This window comes from Eulemur rufifrons, chromosome 30 (assembly GCF_041146395.1).
Source record: "Eulemur rufifrons isolate Redbay chromosome 30, OSU_ERuf_1, whole genome shotgun sequence".
NCBI classification, from domain to species: Eukaryota; Metazoa; Chordata; class Mammalia; order Primates; family Lemuridae; genus Eulemur; species Eulemur rufifrons.
The window spans coordinates 116,902,815-116,930,332 of record NC_091012.1 but is presented as its reverse complement, the minus strand read 5'-3'; the positions used below and the strand labels follow the sequence as shown (position 1 = coordinate 116,930,332).

The 27,518-nt window shown below is 34.0% G+C and overlaps 1 protein-coding gene across 1 annotated transcript in view; it reads right to left on the bottom strand.

Annotated features, from left to right (window-relative positions):
• Positions 1-27,518, bottom strand: part of DMD (dystrophin) — a 1,602,346-nt gene that overhangs the window by 1,348,290 nt on the left and 226,538 nt on the right. Inside the window, exon 12 of the mRNA XM_069463910.1 lies at positions 17,823-17,998. Within this exon, the coding sequence (XP_069320011.1) occupies positions 17,823-17,998 (176 nt within the window). The remainder of the gene's footprint in view (positions 1-17,822; positions 17,999-27,518) is intronic.

Below are 27,518 nucleotides of genomic sequence, written 5' to 3'. Positions count from 1 at the left end.
GCACTGTGTTCTGTTAATTTTCTTTACAGTGACTATCATAAAGTATTAAACTAAAATGACACATTTACATAAACTTTAATTCAGTCACTTTCAATATACTATTTGGAACTCATCATTCTCAAATATGTAAATTTTGAAAGTAGAAATACTTTAAGCTCCAGACTTTACTAATTTGATTAGTGAACTAAGTTTATGAATGGACATTTTACAGATTTAAACATCTTGGCATGTAGAATTTCATAAAAACTTATGAGCCTCATCCTTAGAAGCCTGAAAATAAAGTCCTGATGCCTGTGAAATATGTTAACTCTTACAGGGTCCTAGGGCTCTATGTCTAGACAAGGTAATTTATCAAACACATTTTTAATGTATATTTTAATTAGCTAGAAAGCTAATATATTTTAATATTAATGGAAACAAAACTTGGTATTAATATGAGGAAGAAATCTTCTTAAGATTTTTCATTTTTTAAAAAGTGTTAAGAAAAAATGTTATTCTATTTTTAGTAGCAATGGGGTCTCACTCTTGCTCAGGCTGGTCTTGAACTCCTGGTCTCAAGGGATCCTCCTGCCTCGGCCTCCCAGAATGCTAGGATTACAGGCATGAGCCGCCGAGCCTGGCCAGATTTTTCAATTTTATTTGTTATATTTTTAATAATCAACTTTCTTCTTCAGAGTTTTAGAAAGTGAGAAGACATTGTCATTTCACACTGCTATATAGGAAGTCTCCTCGTTCCAGACACCCAACCATTTGAAAATGAACTCCGATTCATCTTCCAGACTTGATTCAAGATATACATCTTCTGTGAAGGTTTTCTTGATCAACCTCTCCCTATTCTTTCCCCTTCAATTTTCCTTCTCAGAAAACTTGTCCCTCTCTGCCTGTTTCCCCATAGTATTTGCTTTAAAACATTGAATAAATATGAGACAAATTAAACTTGAATCAAGAGGCCTTACAAAGTATCGGATGAAGTTCAGTATAAACCCTATTAGTGCGAAAAAATATTTTTAGGACTTGAGATGTGTTGAGGACATGGTTATTATATTTTTTATAATTTTAGAATATTATTAAAAGGGAAATTCTATTTAACCAGGAGAAAAATAAGCTGACATTTAGATAAATTGCCCCCTCCAAATCAAGATAGTTACACATACACACACAAAGGTGGTGTGTGGGTATGTTTTCATTGATGAGAGGGGGAAAGATAGGGCCATATGCTTGTCTTATATTTTTTAATGTGTGTGATATGAGTGTTTGTGTGTGTGTGTGTGTGTGTGTGTGTGTATGTTTAAGTGTGTTTTAAATGTAAAGTCAATATGGTGCATTAAAAAATTACCTATTGGGTACACTGTACTCTATTCTGGTGATGGGCATACTAAAAGCCCTGACTTCAGCATTATTCAGTTCATCCATGTAACAGAAAACACTCATACTCTCTAAATATATTAAAATAATTTAAAAATTATACTGAACTGAAAGGCACCAGGTTTTAATTCTTCATCTTTATCTTTGTGCCATTTTCTTAGGCAAATTAACTACTTTAACTTCTCTAATCTTCATTTACTTCTTCCTTTAAATGATAAAAACTTAAAAGAAGCCATCAAACTGATCTTGAAGTAGAAACTTACAAATACTTCTTAGAAATTATTCATAAATGTTTATTTACCTCTCTATTTAACAAGGTTTTGGCCTGAGATACAAAGCTGAGGTCAGCTTTCCTTATACTGCAGCTGATATTCCAATTACATTATTCTGTTCATCTAGCAATCAAATTAAATAAAATCTAAGGATGTTATAATTCCCACTTATATTAAGAAGCCTATAAAGTCTTCTCAACAGTTTACACAGCACCTAAAACAATATGACTGATGAGAAAGGACACTGTGTTCAGTTAGTACAAATCGCTACATTAACATTCCTTCCAAACAACCTGTTTGTGTGGTCTCAAATGTATTTCTAGTTTTATATGTGTAATTTTAAGCACATCACTCATAAAATAATACATTTCAGTACAGTAAAATTTAATGATTCCAGATTGCACTGAAATGCATCTTTAAAAGATACTAAAAAATCAATTTCTGTGTAGTTTACCTTGTCCTAAAATATGCCTATTTAACGTGTACTCAAAATCTGAATTCTAGCTCAAACACAAGATATCATTCTCAAAATTGTAGGTCTTCTTCGTTGTCAACTATCACATACCAAATTATGTGTTTAATGTACATAAAAATACTGTCTTTTAAAGCATATGCCCTTGGATACAAACCAAGTAATTTAAAAATTTTAAGCTATTAATGCCAAAAACTCTGAGTTATGTGCCAATGATATTAATCTCTGCACATCTAGGATACTCGATTGCACTGAAGAGAATAAAACTTCTGCAAAAATATTACTTCTCTTCAAAAAGTAAAACTTAACTAAAATATTTCAACATGTGTTAGATAAAAAGTGACTTTAAAATAATCTTCCTACCTTAATTTTGTATCAAATGTTAATCATTTAAAAATACATTGATAATATTTATTTCTAAAGTGTGACATGGGTAAAAAGAAGTCACTTTCACATCTTCTGTTCATACAACTTTCAGCGAACCAATCTTAAAAATTCAAAACTAAGAAAACCCTCCAAGTTTTAAGATGTCAGAACTATATTAGAGAAATTAGTTACACAGCCATGGAGTGTGAAAGCAAACAAATTGAATGACCCAGAGGGTTGGAAATAAAATGCTGCTAAGCCACGGATGCCTAAAGCCTATTTTTCATTTTCAATAAATTGAAAGTCCCCTTGAAAAACAGTTTTGTGTAAGAAAATCACCTTAACGCAGGTTAACAGAAATATTATCTTAAGTGATAGATGAAATCTTGTCATAGTAATAAATCTATGATCATACGATGTAATATGTTCAAGTTGAAAATTCTGAGCCATTTATTTTAAAATTAAATTTGAAGTTGATTTAAAATGATGAAACCAAAAAGAAAAGCTATGTCCTTGTGAGAAATAAATGTGGGTCACTAGAGGGCGTACATTCCCTTTCACAGCTTGTCTGGTCTTCAAGTTGACTTCTTTCATTTTCTTATCTACATAGGGATAACATGGTGACAAATGGATTTTTCATGGAAGTTTTCTTACAGAGAAACACAAAATGTCCAAAGATGTAGATAAAATGGTGTACAAAGAACATGTTAATAAGACACCCTCAGATGAACAGTTAAAATGCCTTCAGCCATTTTGACACACACACAAAAGTATCTTGAAGTCATAATATACAGAATCCCTTGAGAAAATAGGTCTACACAGTTTAAGAAGAAATGCTTAGTCTAAATAATGTGGTAGAATTTTCTGGACTCTGTAACCAAGGAGTTTTTTCCAGTTCATTAATTTTAACTATTTTTTGAACGTTTTAAAAATATATGGACTCTTATGTTCTATAAATATGCCTATAATTCTACTCCTGTATCATCAACATTAACTTTTTTAAATGTTAAACTTTCACTTAATCAAATTCAAAGACAAAAGGAAAAAGAGCATTTTAAGCATCTTGATCATGTTACATGCTTTCATAAAGAAAAATTAATTCATCTCTCATGAAACCTTGGATGCTATTCATTATATATTTTTTATTTTTATAGATAGATCACAAACAGAGAGCTTTAAAAAGTTCATTTAGTTTTAACACACAATGAAGAATGGTGTCAAGATTCCAAACCAAGTCTGTCTGAATCCAAAGATTTCTACCACACTACACTTGTTTTCTCTTGTTCCAAATGAAAGAGAAACTTTCCCTTAAAAAAATAATAAGGAAAAGCCAACATGAAACTACTGTTCATTGCTGCAATGGAGTCTAGTGATTACGACTGTGCCATCTTGGATTATGCCAGAATTTGACTGGAGTCTGTCTCTAAGACATTAATTCTGAACATTTTTTTCCCCCAGGGCCAATTCTGAACATTTTTATTAATCTAAACTATGATCCTTTGTTGCATAAATTATACCCTCATGGCATTATGAAATCATTATTTTCCCAAATTTATTATTATTTAAAAATCTTCCTTAATTTCCTAAAGTCCCCAAATTCCAATCTGTTGATGCATCTTCTGATATCAGAACCTATATTAAGCATAGATGACAAAAATTGTTACTTATGCCATTATATAATGGAATTAAGGCAATGGTGAGCTCCTGAAGTCTTGAATTTGGAAAAACAGTTCAATTATATGGGACTTTCTTTTTATGTCTTGATTCTGAAAAAGACATCTAACTTTTAAAGACATTATTTTCAATGAAAAAGATCTCTGTATTTAAAGATAGTTAAATACTCCTATGGGATGCTAGAGTCTATGAGAACTCAGAATGCAGAATAGCCATAATCTAGAGTAAGTGCATAGTTCCTGTACACAAACATTGGCAAATTCGTAAAGATTCTCAGTCAAGCTTTTAATTTCAGCTAAATAATTTGTTGAAATTCCCTTTCACTTGTTGAAAGATAATAAGACATGGAGTTTGAGAAGGCAGTGTCCTGAGTGAGACTGTCTGGGTGCAAATCCTGGCTGCACTGCTTCCTGTAAACTTTGTGACCATGAACAAGTCATTTGAATCTTCTGTGACTCATTTTTCTCATTGGCAAAGGGGACAATAATAAAATTTACTTTATAATGCTGTTTTCAGGGTTAAATATGTTCATATGTGCAAAGTATTTCGAGAAGTTCTTGATACATGGTAGAAGCCATAAAAACGTTAGCTACTATAATTATTATTTTCCATGACGTTTTCTTAATTGGGTTTAAGCCATTCCTATGCCACTTCTCACTTCCTCATGTATGAGGGTGGTCATATTTGTTTAAATGTTTTGTTAAGGACTGATAAAGTAAAAGCCATTATTGGAATCACAAGAATAAAACCTGCAAACACAACCATAACAAAGATAATAAAATATAGAAAAAACAACAGTAAAATAATCTCATTTTACCCATTAATGCAGGAATCCCCAAACTATGGTTCATGGGACAAATATAGCCTGCCACCTGTGTTTGTAAATAACATTTTATTGGAACACAGCCACATTCATCTATTTATATATTGTTTATGGTTGCTCTCTAGTTACAGCAGCAGAGTTGAACATTTGCAAAAGAAATTGTATAGAACACAAAGCCTAAAATATTTACTCGCTGGTCCTTGAGAGAGAAATTTGCTGACCCCATTTTCACACCATGGCACAAAGGTGATATGACCTCTCTTTCCCAACTCTCAAGTTGGGTCAAAATGGTATGGTTCACAGTAGCCATATTGAATTGCTCTCTCTTTCAAAAACTATACAATGGCTTTCCCTGACAAGAAGATTAAAGTCTATCATTCCTTACTCTGGCATTGAGTATCATTCTTTACTGTGATCCCAACCTACATTTTCAACCTCATCCTTTACTTCCCTCATTCCCATACTCCACAGTTCTGCAGTAGGCAAAAAACACTTGTAATCCTATGTAAATTCCATTTGTATACAGGCTGTACCCTGCCTGTGTAGAATTGTCATTGTCCCTCATCTTGAGGTCAATGCTTCCATATCATTTAATTGTCCACTGAGATACTAACTCTGCCATTAGTCTTCCATGCCCAACTCTCAAGCAGGAAGTGAGCTTGTCTTCATTGCAACTTTTCTAATATTTTATTAGTACTTCTTCATGACTTAGTTTATGCTGGTTACAAGATTCCTGAGGGAAGGGTTAAGTATGGCTCACAGTTATGGTAATTGGAGTGTTTTACAAATCATAGTGATCCATTAGATATTAGTTGGGTGAATAGGAAAATTACCATGAAAACCAATGTGGTCACGTCTTGAAATGCTTTGGACTCATACTGACAATGGGAGTTTTCAAAGAAACCCACCATGCGTTGGACAATGCCTTGGACCCTGAGGGAGGCAATTTAAACTTTAAACACTCTCAGTGTGAGAGCTTGCTGAGTTTAAGGGACTTCAACATACTTTTATGTTGTGGATCTTTAAAGTTGAAATGACTTCCAGTAAGGGTTCAGAAACTATCTAGTGCAATGTGGAAAGACATTTAAATCTGATGTGTACTTACTGCCCCACTGCCACTTCCCTAGCACCATGACCTGTTTCAATCCAGCTACTTCTTTTCGTGGACATCTCTATGAATTTTATTCAAAACACGAAGTGAAAATCATTGATTTATAGAGCCAGTTCTTAGTCAACTCAAGCTGCCATAACAAAAAAAAAAAATACCTTGGACTGCATGTCTTAAATGATAAACATTTATTTCTCACAGTATTGTAGGCTGGAATTACAAAATCAAGATGACAGCAGGGTTGGTTCCTGGTGAGGGCCCTCTTCCTGGCTTGAGGATGGCCTTCTTCTCACATGGTAGGGACAGAGTGAGCAAGCTCTCTGCTGTTCATTTTATAAGGGTCCTAATCCCCTCATGAGGGCTCCATCTTCATAATCTCCACTAAACCTAATTATCTTCCAAATCTCCATTTCCAAATACCATCACATCAGGGATCAGGGCTTTAACATATGAATTTTTGGAGAACTAATTCAGTCCATAGCAGCGAGGCATCATTTTTATACTTGCATGGTAGCATAATGTGTGTTCATTTAGAGAGATACAGGTTTCTGACCAAGGAAGACTTTAATAAGAATATTCTTAGAAGATGTCAAAATAAGAATAATATTGTTTTCTATTATATAAATGTGGTAATAGGAAGATAACTTTCTAAACTAGTAATTAAGAACTCAACTTTTTCCTGGGAAATGCATATTTTTACCTAAGCATTCTTCAAAAGAAACACATATAATACAATTTCTACAGTGTGAAGAAAAACAAGGAAGGCCATATAAATTCCATTTCAGAGGTGAAGAAATAGATTTTCATTGTGATTAAGCGACTTAAGTTATATATTTTATGAGTGGAAGATGCCAGGCCAGAATCCACCTGTGCAGTAATATGTCCATCTGTTCTTACATCTATTCCTCATCGTTCTTCTATGTACTCTGTATTAGAGAAATATATATTTCCCAAGAATCCTTTTCCTCCAGTTTCCAGTTAGGTGTGTCCAAATGGAAGCACTGGTGTAACAGAGTAGTCACCCCTCCACCCATAGATATGGAAGCATAAAATTGAGAGTGGGGAATATGCAACAGAGGGAAAGACATGCTGTCTCTTCAAAACTTCCCCTACTCTTTTTGAGAACAGCTGGCCTAGTCTGCATCCCTGCCTCAGGTAGGTGGAATGTCTTTTTTTCTTTGTGTTACAGGAGATAGCAGAGATGGGAGCATTAGAATTATTAACAAAAATAGCCTAGAACTAAGGGCCCTCCCTTTAAAAGTTCTGTTTTAAAGCAAAAAGTTTTAAAAGCATAAAAGTATTTATGCTTATGTTCAGGAATTTGTATTTTGAGACGAGAAAGTCTACCATTTTCCTCCTTTGCTGGCAAAGTAATAAACTTCTCTTTCCTTCTCCTTAAAACATTTGTTCTCATTTTTTTCTGATGCAACCTCAAGGACAAGTGCCAAGCTTTCAGTAACACCGGCAGAATATTGGAGAATGGAAGGAAGAGAATAGCCAAGGTACTTTTCCTTCTCACACCACCTTGGGTGGCATTTCTAGAGCAGCCATAATTCCACTGTGGCTTTGGTTTTCTCTGGGCAGCCCTTCCACCCGTCAGTCCAATTTCCTGCCTAGCAGTCCTAACTATAGTTTTTTCAATTTTTTTTTTATTTCAGCATATTATGGGGGTACAAATGTTTAGGTTACATATATTGTCCTTGCCCCACCCAAGTCAGAGCTTCAAGTGTGTCCATCCTCCAGACAGTGCACATCGCACCCATTACATGTATATATAACCATCCCCTTCTCCCCCCTCTAATCTGCCTGATACCTGATGAATGTTATTACCATATATGTACATAAGTGTTGATCAGTTAATACCAATTTAATGGTGAACACATGTGGTGCTTGTTTTCCCATTCTTGTGATACTTCACTCAGTAGAATGGGTTCCAGCTCTATCCAGGATAATACAAAAGATGCTAGATCCTGTTAGAAGGCCTCAGCTTCTGAGCTCTGGCAACATCACCTCCCCTGCATTGTTCCTCCAGCTCTAGGGATATTAGCATTTTCCTGACGTTGCTAGTGCTCTTAGTTGTCTCTCCATCCCCTGTGTTGTTTCTCAGTTTTTACTATCTGCTCAGCCAATTCCTTGTATTATGCCTCCTGTCTTTGAAACACCTAGAGTGGTTTTTATCTTCCTGACAAAACTCAGACAAAAACCTGACAAATACCTATTCAACATCCAATGAATATTTATTCAAAACCTACTGTGGACTGACTTCCAGTTTAAACACTAGGTCTAGAGATTAAAATAAATGGTTCTTCCCTCAAGGAGCTTACTGGAGATACAGATACGCAAAAACAAAGTCTTTACGGTAAAATTTGGCAAGTGTTGTAATAGAAGTGTTAAAAAGGCTGAGATTTGCACCTGGGAGGTTATAGTCCTCAAGAGACAAGATTGTTGGGGGGTGGGGGGCACAAAGAATGTGGGAGTGGGAAAAGGAAAGGTAACTAAAGAGAATCTTACATTGAGAGAACAGTATGTGTAAAGAAATAGAAGTTTGAGAGAGCATAGAGCATTTTGAGACCAAAGAGTGGTTAATTAAAACTGAAGTATAGGGCAGTGCCACTCCAAATATGGTCTATAGCCATCTGTGAACTGTTTGCTACTACTCTGGGAGAAGAAAAGAGTTTTCACCAGAATATAAATCACCTAAGTTACTAAGCACACTTGGTTCACCTGATTTTGTTTTTAATTGCGAAGCTTTCTTGACAAAGGAAGCAGTACCTTGATTTATATTCAGGCTCAACCGCCTTATCTCTTTGTGGACTTGTAATAAAAAGTTAGCAGACTATTTTGAGTAGGTAGCACTGGTATACAGAAAAAATGGGCAGGGGAGAAGGGAGCAAAGCTGAAGAGTTAGGAAGCTAAAGATCATAAAAGAATTTCTATGCCATGCACTTCAAGAATTATGGGTAGAGGAATATTCTAATTAAAAGTATATTTTAAGATATCTCTCAGGAGGCTGTGAAGAGTATGGATAAGAAGGGTGAGACCAGAGGCAGAGAAATCAGTTAAGAATTTCATGCAGAAAATTTTCAGGCTGAACTAGGGTTAAGGCAGCATGGATGTAGAGGAAACACTAAATTAAAGAGAATTTAACAGGTATACTTGGAGGGATTTTGTGATGTGGTAGATATCAAGATTACCATGAACAGCCACACAGGTTGTTCACTACAGAACTCCTGGATGCACCTTTCATAGAGACTGTGATGTAAATGATGCTTTCTATTTTTGTATTTTATTTATTCATTTTTTAGAAGTGAGGTCTCACTTTGCTGCCAGGATGGCCTTGGACTCCTGGTCTCAAGAGATCCTCCTACCTCAGTCTCCGAGTAGCTGGGACTACAGGCATACACTACCATGCCCAGGTGAATGACACTTTCTAGAGTTGTATAATCTAAACTGCAGAACCACATTTGAGATTCCTGAAAGAAATCCAGGTGTACTTAGCCAATAAGCATTTGGATTACATAGTTACAAGCATCAAGGAAGAGAATGAGTTAGGAATGTTAATTAGAGAATCATAAGACATAGATGACTGATGAAGACAAGATTATAAACGATATTGCCCAGGAAAAGAAAGTGTCATGAGAAGAAAATAAACCCAAAATTTGAATCTTGTGGAGACTGACATTAAAAAGACAGGAAGAAAAGACTGGCAGGACAATCTAAAAACCAAGGGGAGAAAAGAAATAAGAGAGAACAATGCCCCAGGAACTGCGGGAGAGAAAAAATTCAAGAAGGACTAATCTTCCCTGTCAAGCACAACACAAAGGTCAAGAAGGAAAAGAACTAAAGTGTGACCTTTGGAGCTGGCAATTAAGGAGCTCTCTGGCGACCTTGCTGAGAGCAGTTTCAGTGCTTGTTGTAGAGTAGGAGAGGGTGAAGGAAAGAAGCAGAAGTAAGGGAATAGAGATAGCTCAGATTTTCTGATTAAAAATGGACTTTTCTTTGCACTCAACTATGCTTCTTTTAGATGAATAAGTAAGTGTGATTATCATATTCTTCACTCAGAGAACAAAGAAAACTGTATGTCACAGCTCTGAGAATGGGGTCCTGTCTTCTTCCCTGTTGATATTCCTTTATGCCTTGCATTCTGGAAGAATACATTTGCACATAGCTGCTGTAGCCAGACACCCAGAGATATATCTAGTATCTTTTAGGATCAATTATCACTATAATGCATTCTGTTCAGAACATGCATTGGGTATCTACTATACAGAAGACCCCATACCAGGTCAGAAGTAAGAAATGAGCCCTGGCCTAGAGAAGCTGTAAGTCTAGTGGATGAAACACACACATGAATAGAGTATTTCCACATAAAAGAGCAGAGGTATCAAAAGATGGAACAGTAGCATCTAGATTAGTCTGGAGTAGATGGCCCTTTATTGGGGCTGGCATGGAGAAAAACAATCAAAAGTCAGATCGTAACTGAGCTGACACTCTAGTGAATTAATTTCCAAAATATGGGCCTTGAATCAGCAGCACCAGCATCATCTGGGAACTTGTTAAAAATTAAAATTCTCAGCTACCACCTAGATCTATTGAATCTGAAACTCTGGTGATTCTAACGTGTGCTAAACCATGAGCACCACTGTTCTTGTACAAATGTTCTCAAACTTCATTGTGTATCAGAATCACCTAGAGAGCTTATAAAAGATTCCTGAGGCCATGACTTGAGTTTCTGATTCAGCAGGTTTGTGGAGGGGCCCCTGAATCTGTATTTCAAACAGGCTCCTAAGTGATTGTACTATTCCATGCACTGCACTTTGAGTAGCTGTCTCTAGAATTCACATTACTACATTCTTCCAAACATGGTCATTGATTTATTCTTGACTTACATGACAAAAATATTTTAAGAACATTAATTAGATGGTTACCTTTTTAGAGATCTGAAGATGATATGGAAGATTTCTGTTTTTCACCAAGAGTAGTTTCTAAACTGAAATGTGCGTTTATGATCAAGGTCATTTGACTTTAATATATAAAAAGATGCATGGCATTGCAGCTATAACACTAGAATGAAAATTAGAACACTCAGTACTAGTCCTTATTTTGCAACTGAAAGCAAGTTATTTAACCTTTCTGGACCTCAATTAACCTGTAACCATGGACAAGTCTAGTCTCCTTAGAAAAAAAGAAGCCAATCATCTGAAATGCTTTGTTTCTATGGGTTGTGCCAAGGAGCAAAAATGTTATTACAGTGTCTAACACCACAAGTATTTTAGGATCAATTTATCATATAGAAAATAAAAAGTTAGCTCATAGACACATTAATCATCTAATTAGGTTCTTCAAATAAGTTTATATCTTTTAGCTTACAACTTCTAGGTTTTAATTTAGGAAGATAAGTTAAAATAAATAAAACAAATCTGTTTTAGACAAGAATCTCATAAAACTGCAGAAAGAAAGGTCTTATCTAACACTTATCTATCTTCTTTCCAGGGATGTGATACAAATTTATATCTGGGAAGCAGCTATAAAAAGAAAGAAACCAAACCAAACAAAAAAGCAAAAACAATTAAATATAAAAATAGAATATACAATACTAATGCAGGTCTGTAGACCAGCCAATTTATCCTGCCATTTAGTACTCATGCAGGACATGGCCAATGAAAGCAAACTCACACTCTGTCTGCTTACGCTGGAGACGAGGAAAAGAGACCAGGTGAATTTAGATATTTCTAAATGCCTCTATACTGCCCTTGAAGTCAAATATATTCATTTGTTAATACTTCGCTTGGGAAAATGATCTTTATTCATGGTGGCATTTATTTAAAAAAGGATTCAATTTGCCATTGGTTTCACCTGGTTTATACAAAAATATAAATTAAAGCTTTTGTGAAAAATCTCTTAAAATAACTGCTACATGATTAGGAACTAATCTCCTGGATAAATATCAATTAACTAGATAATAGATCTAGCTATAAACTAGTCTGAATTCTATACTCTGATAATTGCCTATATGTAAAATAATATCACCAAGTTACAGGGATAATTTACTGTTAGAAATAATTACCTTGTGACCCAAGGTCATCAAACACTGTTATAAATCTTAGTATAAGGAGGACAATTTATGCTGTATATACAACATATGTTAAAACCATATAATTAGTAGGGAATCAACTATATGTAGCTTAGATAATTAAAAAACTATACTGTGGTACAAAACTGAATTTTAAATCCCTTAATAGTTTTTAGTAAATAACTATATCCTAATGGGTAAAGTCAGAATTATTAAAAATTATTAGAATGGTCACAAGTTTATTATTAAGAACAATTCTGTGGAGAGCTAGATAGAATTCTTAAATGATTTTGGAATGTCAAATTATAGTTACTACATTTAGTTGAACTGTACCATTAATTCTTCCAACAAATATTTATTGGTTATTTATTATACAAATGGCATTTACTGTAATGGAATCTAAGTAAAATATAAAGAAGTGTAATAACGGTCTTCATTTGTTGTGATTGGTGATGAGAAATTTTATGTGTGTGGCATTGAGGCATATAGCAAAACAAATATAATGTGATTTATTGGCTGAAGTGGAAAGATTTGGGGGAAGTTAGACATAAAATTAGTGGGAGGTGGTTTCCTTGATCATCACCTAAATACAAATCTGGGAACGACACCAATTGGACATCAGACTGAGGTGGGGGGTGGGGGAGGGGATGGGGGCATGCCTACACAATGAGTGCATTGCGCACCGTTTGGGGAGTGGTAACACTTGAAGGTGCTGACTCGGGAAAGGGGGGGTGGGGAAAAAAATATGAAACTATTGTTTTTAACTTGCACTGTTCACTTAATAATTTATCATGAACATTTCCCATATTATTTCATATCATTGTACAAGAAATAATGTATACATTATGAGGACATACTGTATCTAACAAGATATACTGTTAGACTCTTTGATTCTGTAAAATTAAATAAAAAAAAATGTATAGTGGAAAATCTAAAAAAAAATAAAATAAAATAAAATTAGTGGGAGGATAATAAAATTGAATACTATAAGAAAATGTAATAGAGGGAATGGCCTGGAAAAAATGACAAAAGATGTTTTATGTATCTTTAAAAGTTCCCCTACTCTTTTTGGGAACTGAGACCTACATCCCTGCCTCAGGCAGGTGGTCAGGAGGGGTGGAGGTCTGGGTGGTCCTCCCAGCAGGGAAGGGACAATTAAAATAATTAACTGTAGTTAAAAGATAATAGCCTAGAACTGAGGTCCCTCCCTTTAAAAGCTCTATATCGCTGCTTATGTACAGAAAAATTTGGGCTTTGAGACAATAGTTTGCCATCTTCCTCCTTTGCTGGCAAAGTAATTAACTTCTTTTTCCTTTTCCTCAACCATTTTTCCTCGTTCTGATGCAGCCTCATGGACAAGTGCCTAGCTTTCAGTAATAAAACGGTTTATATTTTATATTGGAGGCAATTGTAATTATGGGGATCTCAGGTCTGGAGAGCCAGCATAAAAGCAACATATTACAGACATTATTTTTTAGGTATATTAATTAGAAAGGGGGATAACTTTAACTACAGGGAGGTATAGGGCTTAAGTTATGAAGCTGGCAGTTAGAATGATTGAAAAATTACTGAAATGATGGAACCTGACCAATAATAATAAATAAGGATCAAAGTAGGAGAAAGAGATTGATAGAACTGGAGAAGTTAGGTGGTAAACTGTGTTTTGAAGAGGAAGATAAGGTATTTTTATATTCGTAAAGTTTGAGATGATGTTTATTGTGGAATTTTTTTTCCCTATCAGTTATACATGACCATTGTCTCTACCACTACCTCCATCACCATCATTACCACCTCTATTGCCTCCACCTCTACAACCATCACTTCCACTTCTACTGCCACTGCCATCTCCTCCATCTTCATCATCTGTACCTCAACTAAACAGCAAAAATAATAACTATTATATTTATTGAACACTTATTACCTTACAGGCACTATATGAAATGCCCCTTAATCCTCACAGCACTTTATAAAGCGAGAATATTAAATCTGAGGTACAGATATTAAGTAATTTGCCTGAGATAATAAGCTAGTAATTAAAACAGGCAAGTTTCAAACCTGAGTAACTCTGATTCCAAAGGCCATGACTTTTTTCTAATATTTGCTACTCCTTTAAACATATAGGCAATGAATTATAATAACTTAAATGTGTGTGCAATGTATTAAGTAGGTATGGTTAATTGGAGGCAACAAATGTTTGTATTTGATAAAAATGAAACGTGACACAGTGGCTGGATGTACGAGTAGAAATACCCAGATCACAGCTTTAGAGAGATAAAACTTAAATTTGAGAGAGAGAGTCAGATATAGAGCTACACTATTTGAGAGTCATTCATTTAGAGCCAGACTTGAATCAATGAGAGGAGAAAATTCATGTAAAGAAGTCAGAAAAGCAAAGAGATGGATTTACAAGATACTCCCATGGGAATTAGGCAGAGCGAGGAAAACAAGTCAGGTAAAGAGTGGTAGGGGGACAACTGGTAGTGTGGCACAAAAGCTGAAAGAGGACATCATTTTTTAAAGAACTGCATTCAATAGGTTGTCAAGACTATAATATTCACAGTGAAATGTTAGTGGTTCTCACATGGGACAAGAGAGTGACACTAGCCAACATAAAGCTTTCAGTCATGTTGGCATGATGCCTTTTTAACCATTATAATATTTTAACCACATTTCATCCTGTAGGCAATTATCAATTATTAAATTTAATTGTTCCTAAATGCTTGCTCATTTGCTCTCTTTGTTCAGTCTAAATTTATTGCTCTAGTGTCTTACATATAGAATGTTCATATAATTGTTTTTCCAAATCAGGACATATTTGAGAGTGTAAGTGCTATATATAATTATATTGGGACAACAAGTATAATCTGGGATAGCTTCAGGTAAACTAAGACATAAGATCACCTTAGTCATATGCCTACTAAAGAGATGTTTTACTGTACTATCCAGGTTCTATAGCCAGGCTACAACAGCTGAAATCCTGGCTCACATGCTCTGTAGCTGTGTATAATAGTAACATTAATAATAGTCATAGACATCTTGGAAAGTTATTGGGAAGAATAAATGCTATGAAGATAAAGCATTGAATCTAGTACTGAGCATATAATAAAGTGTTAGCTTTTATTTAAGGAATCTTTATGTTCCTAATCGGATATCTCATTCTAGGCACTTACAAATACTGCTGAAAACATGTTATTATACAAACAGAATTTAGGAGACAAAGTATTTCACCACTAGCCACTCTTTCCTGATAACAAAAAGAAGTTAGAAAATACTTTTTTAACCAAATGCATTCTCAAAACAGGATTCAAGAATAAGCTTTTGAAGACAGTTATTGATATGAATCAATGTGCTTAATTAATTTCTATATTAGTCAAGTCCTGAAGAAATTAGGAGTGTTAGGCAACTAGGTTTCCATATTACTCTGCTTGGAGAACTGTTGGAATGTTGCAAAATATCCATAAATACATGTATCCATTAAGAATTTTCTGTAGATACATATTTAATGTGACATTGAATAAATTAATGTGAATGCTATTATGATTCAATTATGATTCATAGAAAACAAATTCATTGAAAGCTTTACTGATTTATTTGTGACATTAATTTTTTTCTTCATCAATTAATGTTAAAGTTTAAACTACCATCATAAGTAGAGTCCTTGGAAGTTGTTGCTCCAAAAAGAATGCTAACATTCATAGAATTTGAGATCCATATGACCAGAGCAGGTGTCAACAAACTTTTTCTGTGATGAGCCAGCTAGTAAATATTTTAGGCTTTGTGTGCTATACAGTTTCTGTTACAACTATTCAAACCCTGCCTTTGTAATGTGAAAGTAACCATAGATGATACATAAATAAAAGAGTGTGATTGTGTTCCACTGAAACTTTATTTATGGTGAAGGAGCTCAGGAAATTTCACCTCACACTATGACTACTTGGTATAAAGAGTGTTTTGAATTAAAGACCCTTAGAAATCAATAGGCATTGGAAGGGGCTTTCCCTCTTTCTTCATTAAAAACAAACAAACAAACAAACAAAAAAACAGATCCATAAAAAAGAACAACTGACTTCACTTCCCCTCCTTGTTATCTCAATATATTGCAGGAAAGAAGATCAAGATTGTAACCAGACCTGGTCCAAATAATTTTAAATGCAATACCTGTCTCTCAGATTAATTTAGTTTCTAAATAGACTCATTTACAACTCAATCTGTTTCCCACCTTCCATCCATTCAGTCTCCCAAGTATCTATTCATCCTCCCTAGTAACCACATATTGCCACTCAACAGAATTGGCTGTATTCCTTATCTCCCTGCCCCTCTAAAATGAGAGTGTATAAACTTCTGGACCCCACTGGGATATTGGGTAATCACTTTGTGATTCTCCCCATGCACACAGTAAATAAATCTCTTTTTCTTATTATTTGGCCTTATTGTGAGTTGATCTTTCAGTAAACTTTCCAGGGTGAAGGAGAAGTTTCTCTTCACTGCTACAATGGACATGGACACCAAAATTTGAGTTTCATATAATTTTCACATATCATGAACTATTATTCTTTCGATTATTTTCAATTATTTAAAAAATGTAAAAACATATCTTGGCTCATGACCCATACAAAAACTGGCAGCAGGGTGGATTTGTATGCAGGGCTTAGTTTGCTGACCCCTGGACTAGAGGATTTGCTCAGCCAGGCAGACAAGACCAGGGAGAATAGGCCCACTGATTTACTTTAGATTATCAAAGCAAGTCATAAGTCACAAAATAATAGAGAAGTATTGAAAATCCCAAATAATGTATTTGAATAACTTTTCTAGGTTTTTTTCCTTTGCTTAGAACATCTGACACACTATTTTTAGGTATGTGTTCTTCCCTTACTTCTATACCCTGGTATAAGCACATTCTAATGTCAAGTGTTCTATACATTCCTAACGATATACTGCTTAGAAACATAAGGCAAATTTTAATGTTCTTTCCTAATCTTAGAATTACAATTACTGGAATGAAAGGAAAATTGTACCATTTTTATTATTTTCATGCTAGCTTTGCATTTATAAAATTGTATTGCCATCATTTTAATAATCCATTGATTTACATAATACCTAATTTAGCTACACTGTGTAGTTGAGAATATCCACAAAAAGATCAGTTAAAAATTCTAACACCTTCAAGATAAGACTTTATAAATATCAAAGAACAGAAAATCTGTTCCGTAATTACTCCTGATTTAGGATGCGCAGATTGAGACATTATGTTCTCGTAAACTAGCAGAATGGATCTTGTCTATTATAGGTGTACTTCTTCATTAAAATGTACTTTCCATTACTGGAAGAAAGATATTTAATTCAAAACTAGGGACTGAACAAGCAGGCCCTTTACAAGAAAAACAGAAACTTTCAGTATTAAAATATGTCCATGGTAGTTCATCCCTATGGTTTCTTATTTTAATCCAGAAAACAGCATTTCCATTTAAGCATTCAGTTTTTGTTGGGATAGTGATTTATTATTTAAATTTTTAAACTTACTTCGGAATTTTTCTCACAAAATTAATGGACATTATAGGTACCTGAGGCTTCTGGAAATATTGTTCAAGTAAAAACTTCCCCATCAAAACAGCTATAAATGAGTTTTCCTGCTTCATTTACAGATAAAGCCAAAAATAAGATGCTCTCACCTTTTCCTAATTTCAGAATCCACAGTTATCTGCCTCTTCTTTTGGGGAGGTGGTGGTGGAAGTTCCTCCTGAGCATGCTTTACCAGGATTTGTTCCCTTGTGGTCACCATAGTTACCGTTTCCATTACAGTTGTCTGTGTTAGTGATGGCTGAGTGGTGGTGACAGCCTGTGAAATCTGTGAGAAATATTGAAACAGAGGTCAGACATTGCTCAAAGGACTTCAGTAAAGACTGCATGGAGTGGTGAAGGAAAATAATGAGAAACTGTTCCTGCTTGTTGGTAGACTGACCTTCAGATCAAAATAGCACCATATTGAACCCAAATCAAATTGTTTTATCTGACTTAAGTTATGTTGACTTTAATAGCAAAGGAAGGTAATCTCAGCACCAGATGTGAATTCAGTCCTTCTTCAATTTATTGGTCAAACTATAGGAAAAAAAGGGAGCAAAAGAGAAAAACTTGGAATGTTATTCGATATTTAATCAGAAATGCTGTTTAAAGTGTTTACAATGTTAATATAAATTTGACTAAGGTATCGCAGCACGAATTTCATTGCTTGGTACATTATAAATGTTTATTAATGGTATGTAAAATGCATTCTGAATGAATGACATATGCATGCTGCATCTGTCTATCAGTGTGTCTGTCCATCATTGCTTGTTAACAGCCAGTTCGTGTCCCTTGGCCAAGTGTGGGCTCCCTGTGGGTTGGGACACATTTGCTACTTTTTACCTTCATCTGAAACTCCTCCTCAGTGATAGGCACATAGGCACTTTAGTCATTACTAATTATTACTAGTTGATTATTTCCAAAGATCTCTCCAGAAAGAGATCGTGATTCAAGGTCAGGGCTCCAGAAGCTCTTCTCGGGGTACTGTCATGAGATCATCCACTTTGGGTCACACTCACTGTCCATTTTAAGATTATCAGTTTTTATAGCCTCCTGGAGGTATGTAGTAACATATGAAAGGAGTAACTAAGATACCTTTGATTGCTAGATGATATAAATCAAAAGATCTCAGACTTATTGATTCTCTTCTCTGTCCAAGGAAAGACAGATATTTCTGTGTTGCTCATCTGGCTGGCTTGGCAGGGTTCATGGGTGGGACAGATGTGGACAGAGGGCAGAGAAGCTTCATGAATACATGGGCTTTTCCAGACAGACAAGTGATCATTATGAGATACTCCTTCTTTCTTTAACCATTAGATTCTCTGTCTCACAATGCCCCTGTTATTATGACTGTGAAGTTAACTTTTGGGATGTTAATCATTACCATTCTGGCAATCCAACTAATTTGGAAGATCTATTTCCAACGAGACCAAAAAAGGCCTGCATTGGATCTACTTTTAGGTACAAGCACAGGGACTGGGATTTGCCTGAGCCAAGATTAGTTTTAGTAACTTTCCTGCACTTGCCAAGTGCTATGGGAAAGGTTTGGAGGAATCTCCCTGCCTCATATATGAGGACTGATTCCTTTAATTGGAGGAATTGGAGAAGCTGCAGGATCTTATTTCAGCTTCCAAATTAGAAATTAAAAGTGAAGGAATGATATCCTTTCCGTGATGTCTTATGTAAAAATTGCTTTGACATATGTATTTTAAAAAATGCTACTCTTTGTTCAAACCACATCTTTACATATGTCAGGGCCTGAAGGATTTCCATTTTGGTAACCTAAACAATAAAAGAAGACACTAAGAGATACTGAGTTCCTACATGTGTCAAGCACAGGTTTTACCTTCTCTAAGATCTCCATAGATTCATTATTCTGAATCAATCACTGAGCCTCAAACAACTTTAATTATATCGTCCATTGACATGTTATATCAAGATGAAAGCAGAAAGCAACAAAATTTTTTAAAATGCTTAAAATATAAACTCAAATGTAATTGTTCCCAACACAAAGATGACCATTACGTGATCAAATTAGGTTTATCTCTAGTCAAAAAGAAAATGTAGTTTTTAGTAGGATTCCAAGAGTATTTATTTTTTTCCCATTGGAGTATTTTTTTAATCATGAGAATTTTTTTGCATATAATTATGGCTAGAATATATTTCAGATTGGGAAAATATCTAATTTTAAATGTGCAGACACCATAATGCAGAGATTCTGAAAATGCAAAGATAATTTTTTTACAGTTATATTTAATCTTTCAGAACATTTGTACTACTGAATATTTGGCTGTGAAATTATTTCTGTAATGTTAATAATATTTTCTTATTGATACCTATTATAAAATTGGGTAGATATGCCCATGGAGGGTAGAGTAAAGGGAAATGACAATATGATATACTATGAAATTGTATTTAAAAATATGGTAAACCTCATAAGAGAGAAAAGAAAATCATTTTTAATAAAACAGTAGTAAGACATGGAACTATAATTGTTCTATACTATAATCACTACTGCACTGTAATTGAAAATACTATTCATTTCCTTTGAGATAGAGAAGTAAAATAACTGGGCATTCACCCTGTAAATACAGGGTGGAATTCATTATATATAACAAATTAATAATTACTCTCAAAACCTACTCCACATAATAGAATAAAAAAAATCAGTCATGTACTCTATTTCCCCATGGCTTTTAGTTATTGACTGTAAACAATTATGTATTAGAATCATTAAAAACTATAGACAGGAGAGGGATTATGGAGGCCATTTAGTATAACCTGCTTATAGGATTCACTACTCCCAGAAGCAGATAACTCCTTTCTTAGTAAGGCAGCAAGCTTTCCCATTGGCAAAGATCTTAACACCTAGTGAAAGTCTGCCTTATTACAATTTCCTTAAGTTAAAGTTTGTTTTGAACCTTGGACACAGAGAAAGTTGAGTATTGTTTCTACCTGACAGTTTTAAACATTTGAAGTGTGATGATAATCATGACCCTGATAAATCTCATTCCCAAGCTCTATAATGTCAGTTAGTTGCTAGAAGTAGATCTAATTTGATTGGTGCTTTAAAACCAAGGTTTCCTGCCTTTGGACACCATATTCAATGAAAGCAATATAAAATTGTATAAGTTATTCAGCAGCTGAATCACAATGTTTCAATAAAATTCCAACATTTATTGAATATGTAATCACTACAGGACATTCAGAAATCAGTAAAATGGAAGCTCTGTCTTTAGGGACAATCACACAAATAACTGTGAAATAAGGTGAGTGCCACATGAAAAATACAAAATAATTGCATGTGATAGACATATAGTAATCAAGGAAGTTTCTTTTGAAATGTTATAAAAACAGATTTCTCTTGGCCAGCACCTTAATATTTAAATTTGATTTGATGCTAAAAGCTGGATATAACATTTATCCCTGTTTATAGGATCATTTATAATAGTAAATATTGGAAACAACCTAACTAATGTCAGTAGATGATAGTTTAAATAAATTATGGTACATGAATGTGATAGCGTATTGTACATATTTCAAACATTTTTAATGTCATTGGAAAGTGTTTGCATTATATTACTGAATAAATAATGCAAGTTATAAACATTACTAGTTATTTTTTAACAGAGAAAGTACAGATAATACTGTACACTATATATTTCTATATTCTTTTTAGCTTGCAAATTTGTACTATAAATTATTTTTCATAAAATGTTGCTTTTGTAAGTAGAGAAAAAATTCAAAACACTTTTTTGTCAAATTTTTTTTTTTGAGACAGGGTCTTACTCTGTCACCCAGGCTAGCAGGCTAGAGTGCAGTGGCATCATCATAGCTCACTGCAAACTCAAACTCCTGGGTTCAAGTGATCCTCCTGCCTCAGCCTCCTGAGTAACTGGGACTACAGGCGCCCGCCATCATGGCTAATATTTCTATTTTTTGTAGAGACAGGATCTAGCTCTTTCTCAGGCTGGTCTAGAACTCCTAGTCTCAAGCAATCCTCCCACCTCAGCCTCCCAAAGTTCTAGGATTATAGGCTGAGCCACCGTACCCCAAATTGTTGTTTTAAATCTGTTATTCGTATCTATGTATCAAAATCTTTGGAATTATAATCCTGTTATCCAAATGAATTAGAATGAAAACAACTGCAAACCTGATAAGAAAGACTTAATGTCTTCATTAACATGTTGAATAGGGCAGAGTCAAAACTATAATATAGTTCAAGGGGTATTCAACAAACTTTGAATCTACCTAACTACACTCTTATCTAGTCACCTTTCTCCATTTTGATAATGAGTGTATTTTAAATGACTTCCAAATGTCCTCATGAAAATAAAAATATATATATTTTTATATTCAGTTAATTGACCTAGTAAAAACGGAAAAGAGTTAGCTTAGAATTATTTGTCTTTAGGTTTAAAAGCTGGTTCTTCTTAAGTGGAGGCCTTAGAACCAGGCTCTATAATTTTTAAACACCAGGTCTGTAGTTCACATACTGCAATATTTGGGGCTGGTTTGTTACTATCTCAAATCTTAGATTGTTTTTCTTCATATGTAAAGTAGGAATAACACAGTTCTCACAGGGGTGTTGCAAGCAAGGCCAGCTTCATGGGTTTGTAATTTATGCAGTTGCCCAGCGCCCCTAAGAAGGCTCTCGTGCTTGCTTTCAAGCTTTGCTGTCTTGAAATTCTTAGTAGGTTTTGAAAAAGAAGCCTTTCATTTTCAGTTTGCACCAGGCCCACAAATTAGGTAGACAGACCTGGTTTCAGGAATTAAATGATATAATGTCTGAACATAATCAATATTTTCTATTGATAAATATTAGTAGTAAACACTATCTTGTCTAAATGCTCAGGGAAATTCTAACAACTTTTATATAGTCAACCTTCTTACTCATAAGATAAAATATGTTAATTTCCAAAATTTATATTTTCCCATTGTGGGAAAAATTGGAAGAGCATTTGCCCAGGCTCCTAATTAATCTAGGGTGTGTATCTTCTTGCAGTAAGATTGTATTATTTTGTTAGGCCTGTAAAAACCAAACTACTCTCAAGCAATGAAGTGCTTTCTTACCATTTGTTTAAAAATACACATTTGAAAAGGAAATATATGTAATCTAAGCAAATTTAAAGAACATAAAAGAACATACAATAAATGGAAAGATTTCTTTTTCACCACTGCCTCCAGGTACTTAAGTACAACTACAAGTTCATGCTTCACTTGAAGACTGGGAAATGCTTTGAGAAATGCATCCTTAGGCAATTTTGTTGTTGTGCAAAAAGCACAGAATGTACTTACACAAACCTAGATGGTATAGCCTACTACACATCTAGGCTATATTGTATAGCATATTGCTCCTAGGCTATAAACTTGTACAGCATGTTACTGTACTGAATGCTATAGGCACAATAGTAAATATTTGTGTATCCAAATATATCCATCCAAACATACAAAAAGTACAGTAAAAATACTGTATATAATCTCATGGGACCACCATCATATATGTGGGTTTTTTTGACCAAAAAGTCATTATATGGCATGTGATTGTAGTTGCATTTACCACCTATTCACCTATTCTTACATTTTAAATTCACCTTGTTGATGCTGTTATTTTTCTTTTATTTTTGGTTGATGTTTTTTTAATTGAAAATTTAAATTTTCCATTTAATTTAATTACTTATCCATTTAATTTAATTTATATATTATTGTCTTTGTAATTTCTTTGTGATATTCCGTAAGAGATTTATATGTCTAGCCTTTTGAGATATTCTAATATCTGAACATTAAAAGAAACTTACTAAAAAATATTCAAGCTATGAAAAATTAGTTATATAATTTATCTTAATTTTATTGTTAAAATATAAATATATATAATAATAGCTACCAATTATGGAATACTTTGCTTATTCCAGGTATTAAATGTTTTGAATTCATTATCTTATTTACAAAACTTAATATACTCCCTGCTATATGCTAAAGGTTTAATGAGTGGGAGCTGCTATTGCCTCATACTGGCCTAAAGGGTAAGTGCTAATATTATTTTCATTTTATAGATGAGAGGTAACTTGTTCAGGCAGATACAATTTTAAGTAGCAGAACAGAGATATGAATCCAAGTCTTATTTCTCCGTCCAATTCTTAGTAGTTATGCTCACTTGTTCCTACACTTGTTCAGATTTCTGAATGTTGATTTTAAGTGGTGTAATTGTGTGTGTGTGTGTATGCATACACATACACATAAAGTCAGAAGATTAAAAATATACACGAATGGTATATATCACAACCTTTATATAGGAAGGTTAATTCAATGTGAAATGTTTTGGGTTCTTGATAAATTATAATAAAGTATGTGCAAAATCAATCAAGTAAAATATACTTGATTAAAAATTTAAATATATACGTATATATGTGTGATTTATATATATAAATCAGGTTGACAACTGCAGATCAAAGTTTTTCATTATGTTCTTTGTATATACATCATCCCTTAGAGTGATCATTGATTTCAATGGGCATGAAGGAATTGAACTTCTATAGCTGAAAATATACTGCATAATCATAGCAATAGCTTTAGCTGATAATTCATAGCCAGCCTTAAAATAATCTCCGTAGACATAGTAGCACAAGGAACAAAAATATGGTGGTGTAAAGATTTATATCTCTAAGAAATAGAAAAGATTTATATGCTGAGCTTTGGGAAAATCCTGGGGTAAAAGACCAGGTGATCACAAAGGAAGCTGGGTTATTAATCGCAATGTTATAAAATGCTTTAATCTTAAAGAGTGCAGAGGACTTAACATAGCTAAGCGTAGCATACAATGAGTGCTGAAGTTCATGAGAGTAGCTTGGTAACTAAATTTTAACGTTAATTATTGTCCTGTTTTGATACCAATAATATGGTAATAATCTTCTTGATAGGTAGCTACTAATATTGGAATCATGAGCACAATCATAGTCAAACACTCAGAAGAAATCATAAAAAAGTCACTTTCTACTTTGAAATAAAATATTGTATGGTAATTAAGAAGGTTTATTCAATAAAACTGTCTTTACTTTTATGTATTTTATTTCTTATTTCAAATTATCTTTAGAACAAGTTGTATCAAAATGAAGAGATACGTGTTAGCTTCTGAATTCATATTAAATATAGAATTTGAGCAACTGTGTAAATTAACTGAACCTGCAAAATTTCCAAAGCAATGAAACTTATTTGTTCTGATTCACCTGACCTTCCTCTACACACCATCTAACACTGAAATAATGAAGCACATATTATAACTGGGGATGGATATTATCAAGTATACATTTCGGAAAAGAACTTTTATTTACTGTCAGCAGATAATATATGTATCATATAGATGCTGAGTATTTTATCTTTACAGTATTTCAATGCCCTACTAATGAGTGAAATGCAATGTTTTCAGGAGTCAGTCTCCTTTGAATAGAAAGAGAATTTTATTTTCATCAACATCTTTCAGCTGCCTCCCCATCTGATAAAGTGGAGAAAGTTGAAATCTCTTCACTAACTACAGTTTTATTTAAAATTTCAAAATAAAGAAAAACATATCAGAAATTTAGGACTAGAAAGACACTATAGAAATTGGCCTGGCCTACATTTATCATTTTATAAATAAGAAATAAAAGATTCCAAGAGTTAACTCAGTCTCAATCTATAAAAATTGTCAGTGCCTACAGCATTTTATGTTGCTGGAGACAATGAATTTACAACATAAAATCTATTGTATTGATAATACAGGGCCCATTCTCAAATACCTATTTTAGTTGGAGGTAGCAAATTGATACAGTTCATTTCCAAAGTTATTTTTGTTGTAACTTCAAAATTTTCTCATAAAACCTTTAACCTGAGAAATTAACCAAAATTGCTCTTAAATTCAAGGTGGTTAATCCATGAACTTAAATAAGATGGAAACCTAAATTAAGTGAGAGAATTTTATTTTAATTCTAGTTTTTATAAAGCCATTTACTTTTTTTTTTTTTATTGGCACCAGGCTTTTTAGTATTGGAGCACTTTCAGGAACCAATGAAAAGGGTTGTCAACTAAAAGGCCTTAGAGTATTTTTAATTAAAATCACTGGCAAGAAAGAAGGAAGGCAAACCACCTTTAACTACATCTCAAGTATCAAGAGGTCTACAAAATAATGCTTTGAGAATGGATACAGCCAGAATGTGGATACAAAGTACTTTATGAAGAGTAAAAAATAGGATTACTAAAGAATGAGAATGGCTCAGAAAAGAAAGGCAAATAAAGAAATTTTCATCTTAATCCTTTGGCATCTTTGTATTTGCATTTCAGGTATGAAAAACACTGGCTTATCATTTCCAGCAATGTCTTATATTACTTGTGTGTCTGGAAAGAGTTTTAAATCTCTTGCCAGGACATAAATGGTATAGAATAGATATACACTTGCATAATGATCACTTTCTCTCTTTGAACATCCTAGACTGTAGGCACACATGTACAGAGCATGAACATGAACTGTCATGTTTAAGGAAAGGACAATTTTGAGTGTATTAATTTTATCTTTACGATATCCATGCTCGGCTGAGTGACGTGGCTCACGCCTGAAATCCTAGCACTCTGGGAAGCCAAAGCAGGAGGATTGCTTGAGCTCTGGAGTTCCAGACCAGTTCCAGACCAAGAGCAAGTCCCCGTCTCTACTAAAAATAGAAAAAAATAGCCAGGTATGGTGGTGTACGCCTATTGTCCCAGCTGAGTAGCTGAGTAGGAGGCTGAGGCAGGAGGATTGCTTGAGCCCAGGAGTTACAATGATGCCACTGCACTCTACCCAGGGTGACAGAGTGAGACTCTGTCTCAAAAAAAAAAAAAAAAAAAAGGATATGGTCATTGGTAATATAGAAAAATATTCACAAAATGGGAATGAGAGTTTTGAACCTTTATAAGTCATAAAATTTTTCTTATTCCTGACAAAGAAGATAATTTACTCTGCTAAAAAAATCATAAAACTACAAAACCTTTGGACTTACCTGAACAGACATATGCTTATATCTAAGTACCTGATACGCACCATTTGATATAAATTATCATAAAATTATAAAGCATATGAATAATACACCCTTTCCACATTGCATATGATTTTAGTTAAGTGGGGAAAATAATGTTTCCAATCACTTAAATTATATTCAATTTTAAAGCATTAATGATAATAAATTTGTGACCATATTTCATAATTATAATCCAGATAGAAAATATATCCATTAGGGTCACAGCATTTAGAAAAAAGCATGTAAATCTCAACAAGTATATTTATAAAAAATTACAGGGAGACATAGGATCATTTGAGTTTTTAAAGAAGTCATTCTGGGGTATATTTCCTTTGTCCTCTTTTCTCATTGTAAGCATACACATAGCAAGAGTTATTTTCTTTCTAACATTTGGAAACAGTATTTCTATTTTCTCAGACTGCCTTCTCATCAACTTAAACATCCTCAGCTTGTGTCCAGGTATTATTCAAGCCAAACCTGACTTTGAAATGCAAGAGAGCAGCCCTCACAGCTGATTTTTTTTCATGTTTTGATCTCTTGCCATGCAACTGCTTCATAAGGTCAAAATCCCTCAAAGCTTTGACCTGAATAGCAATCAAACTCGCAGGCACACAATGTTCTTTATATGAGCACAATCAAATGCCTTGTCATCTCAGTGACAATTCCTATAGCCTGTCTCCCAATAATGGGTTTTAGCTGTTATGAGAACTTTGCTCATTTTTATACCAATCATTTAAAAGAATCTTTAAAACAATTGAGTATATTGTGTGAATAATCATTAAT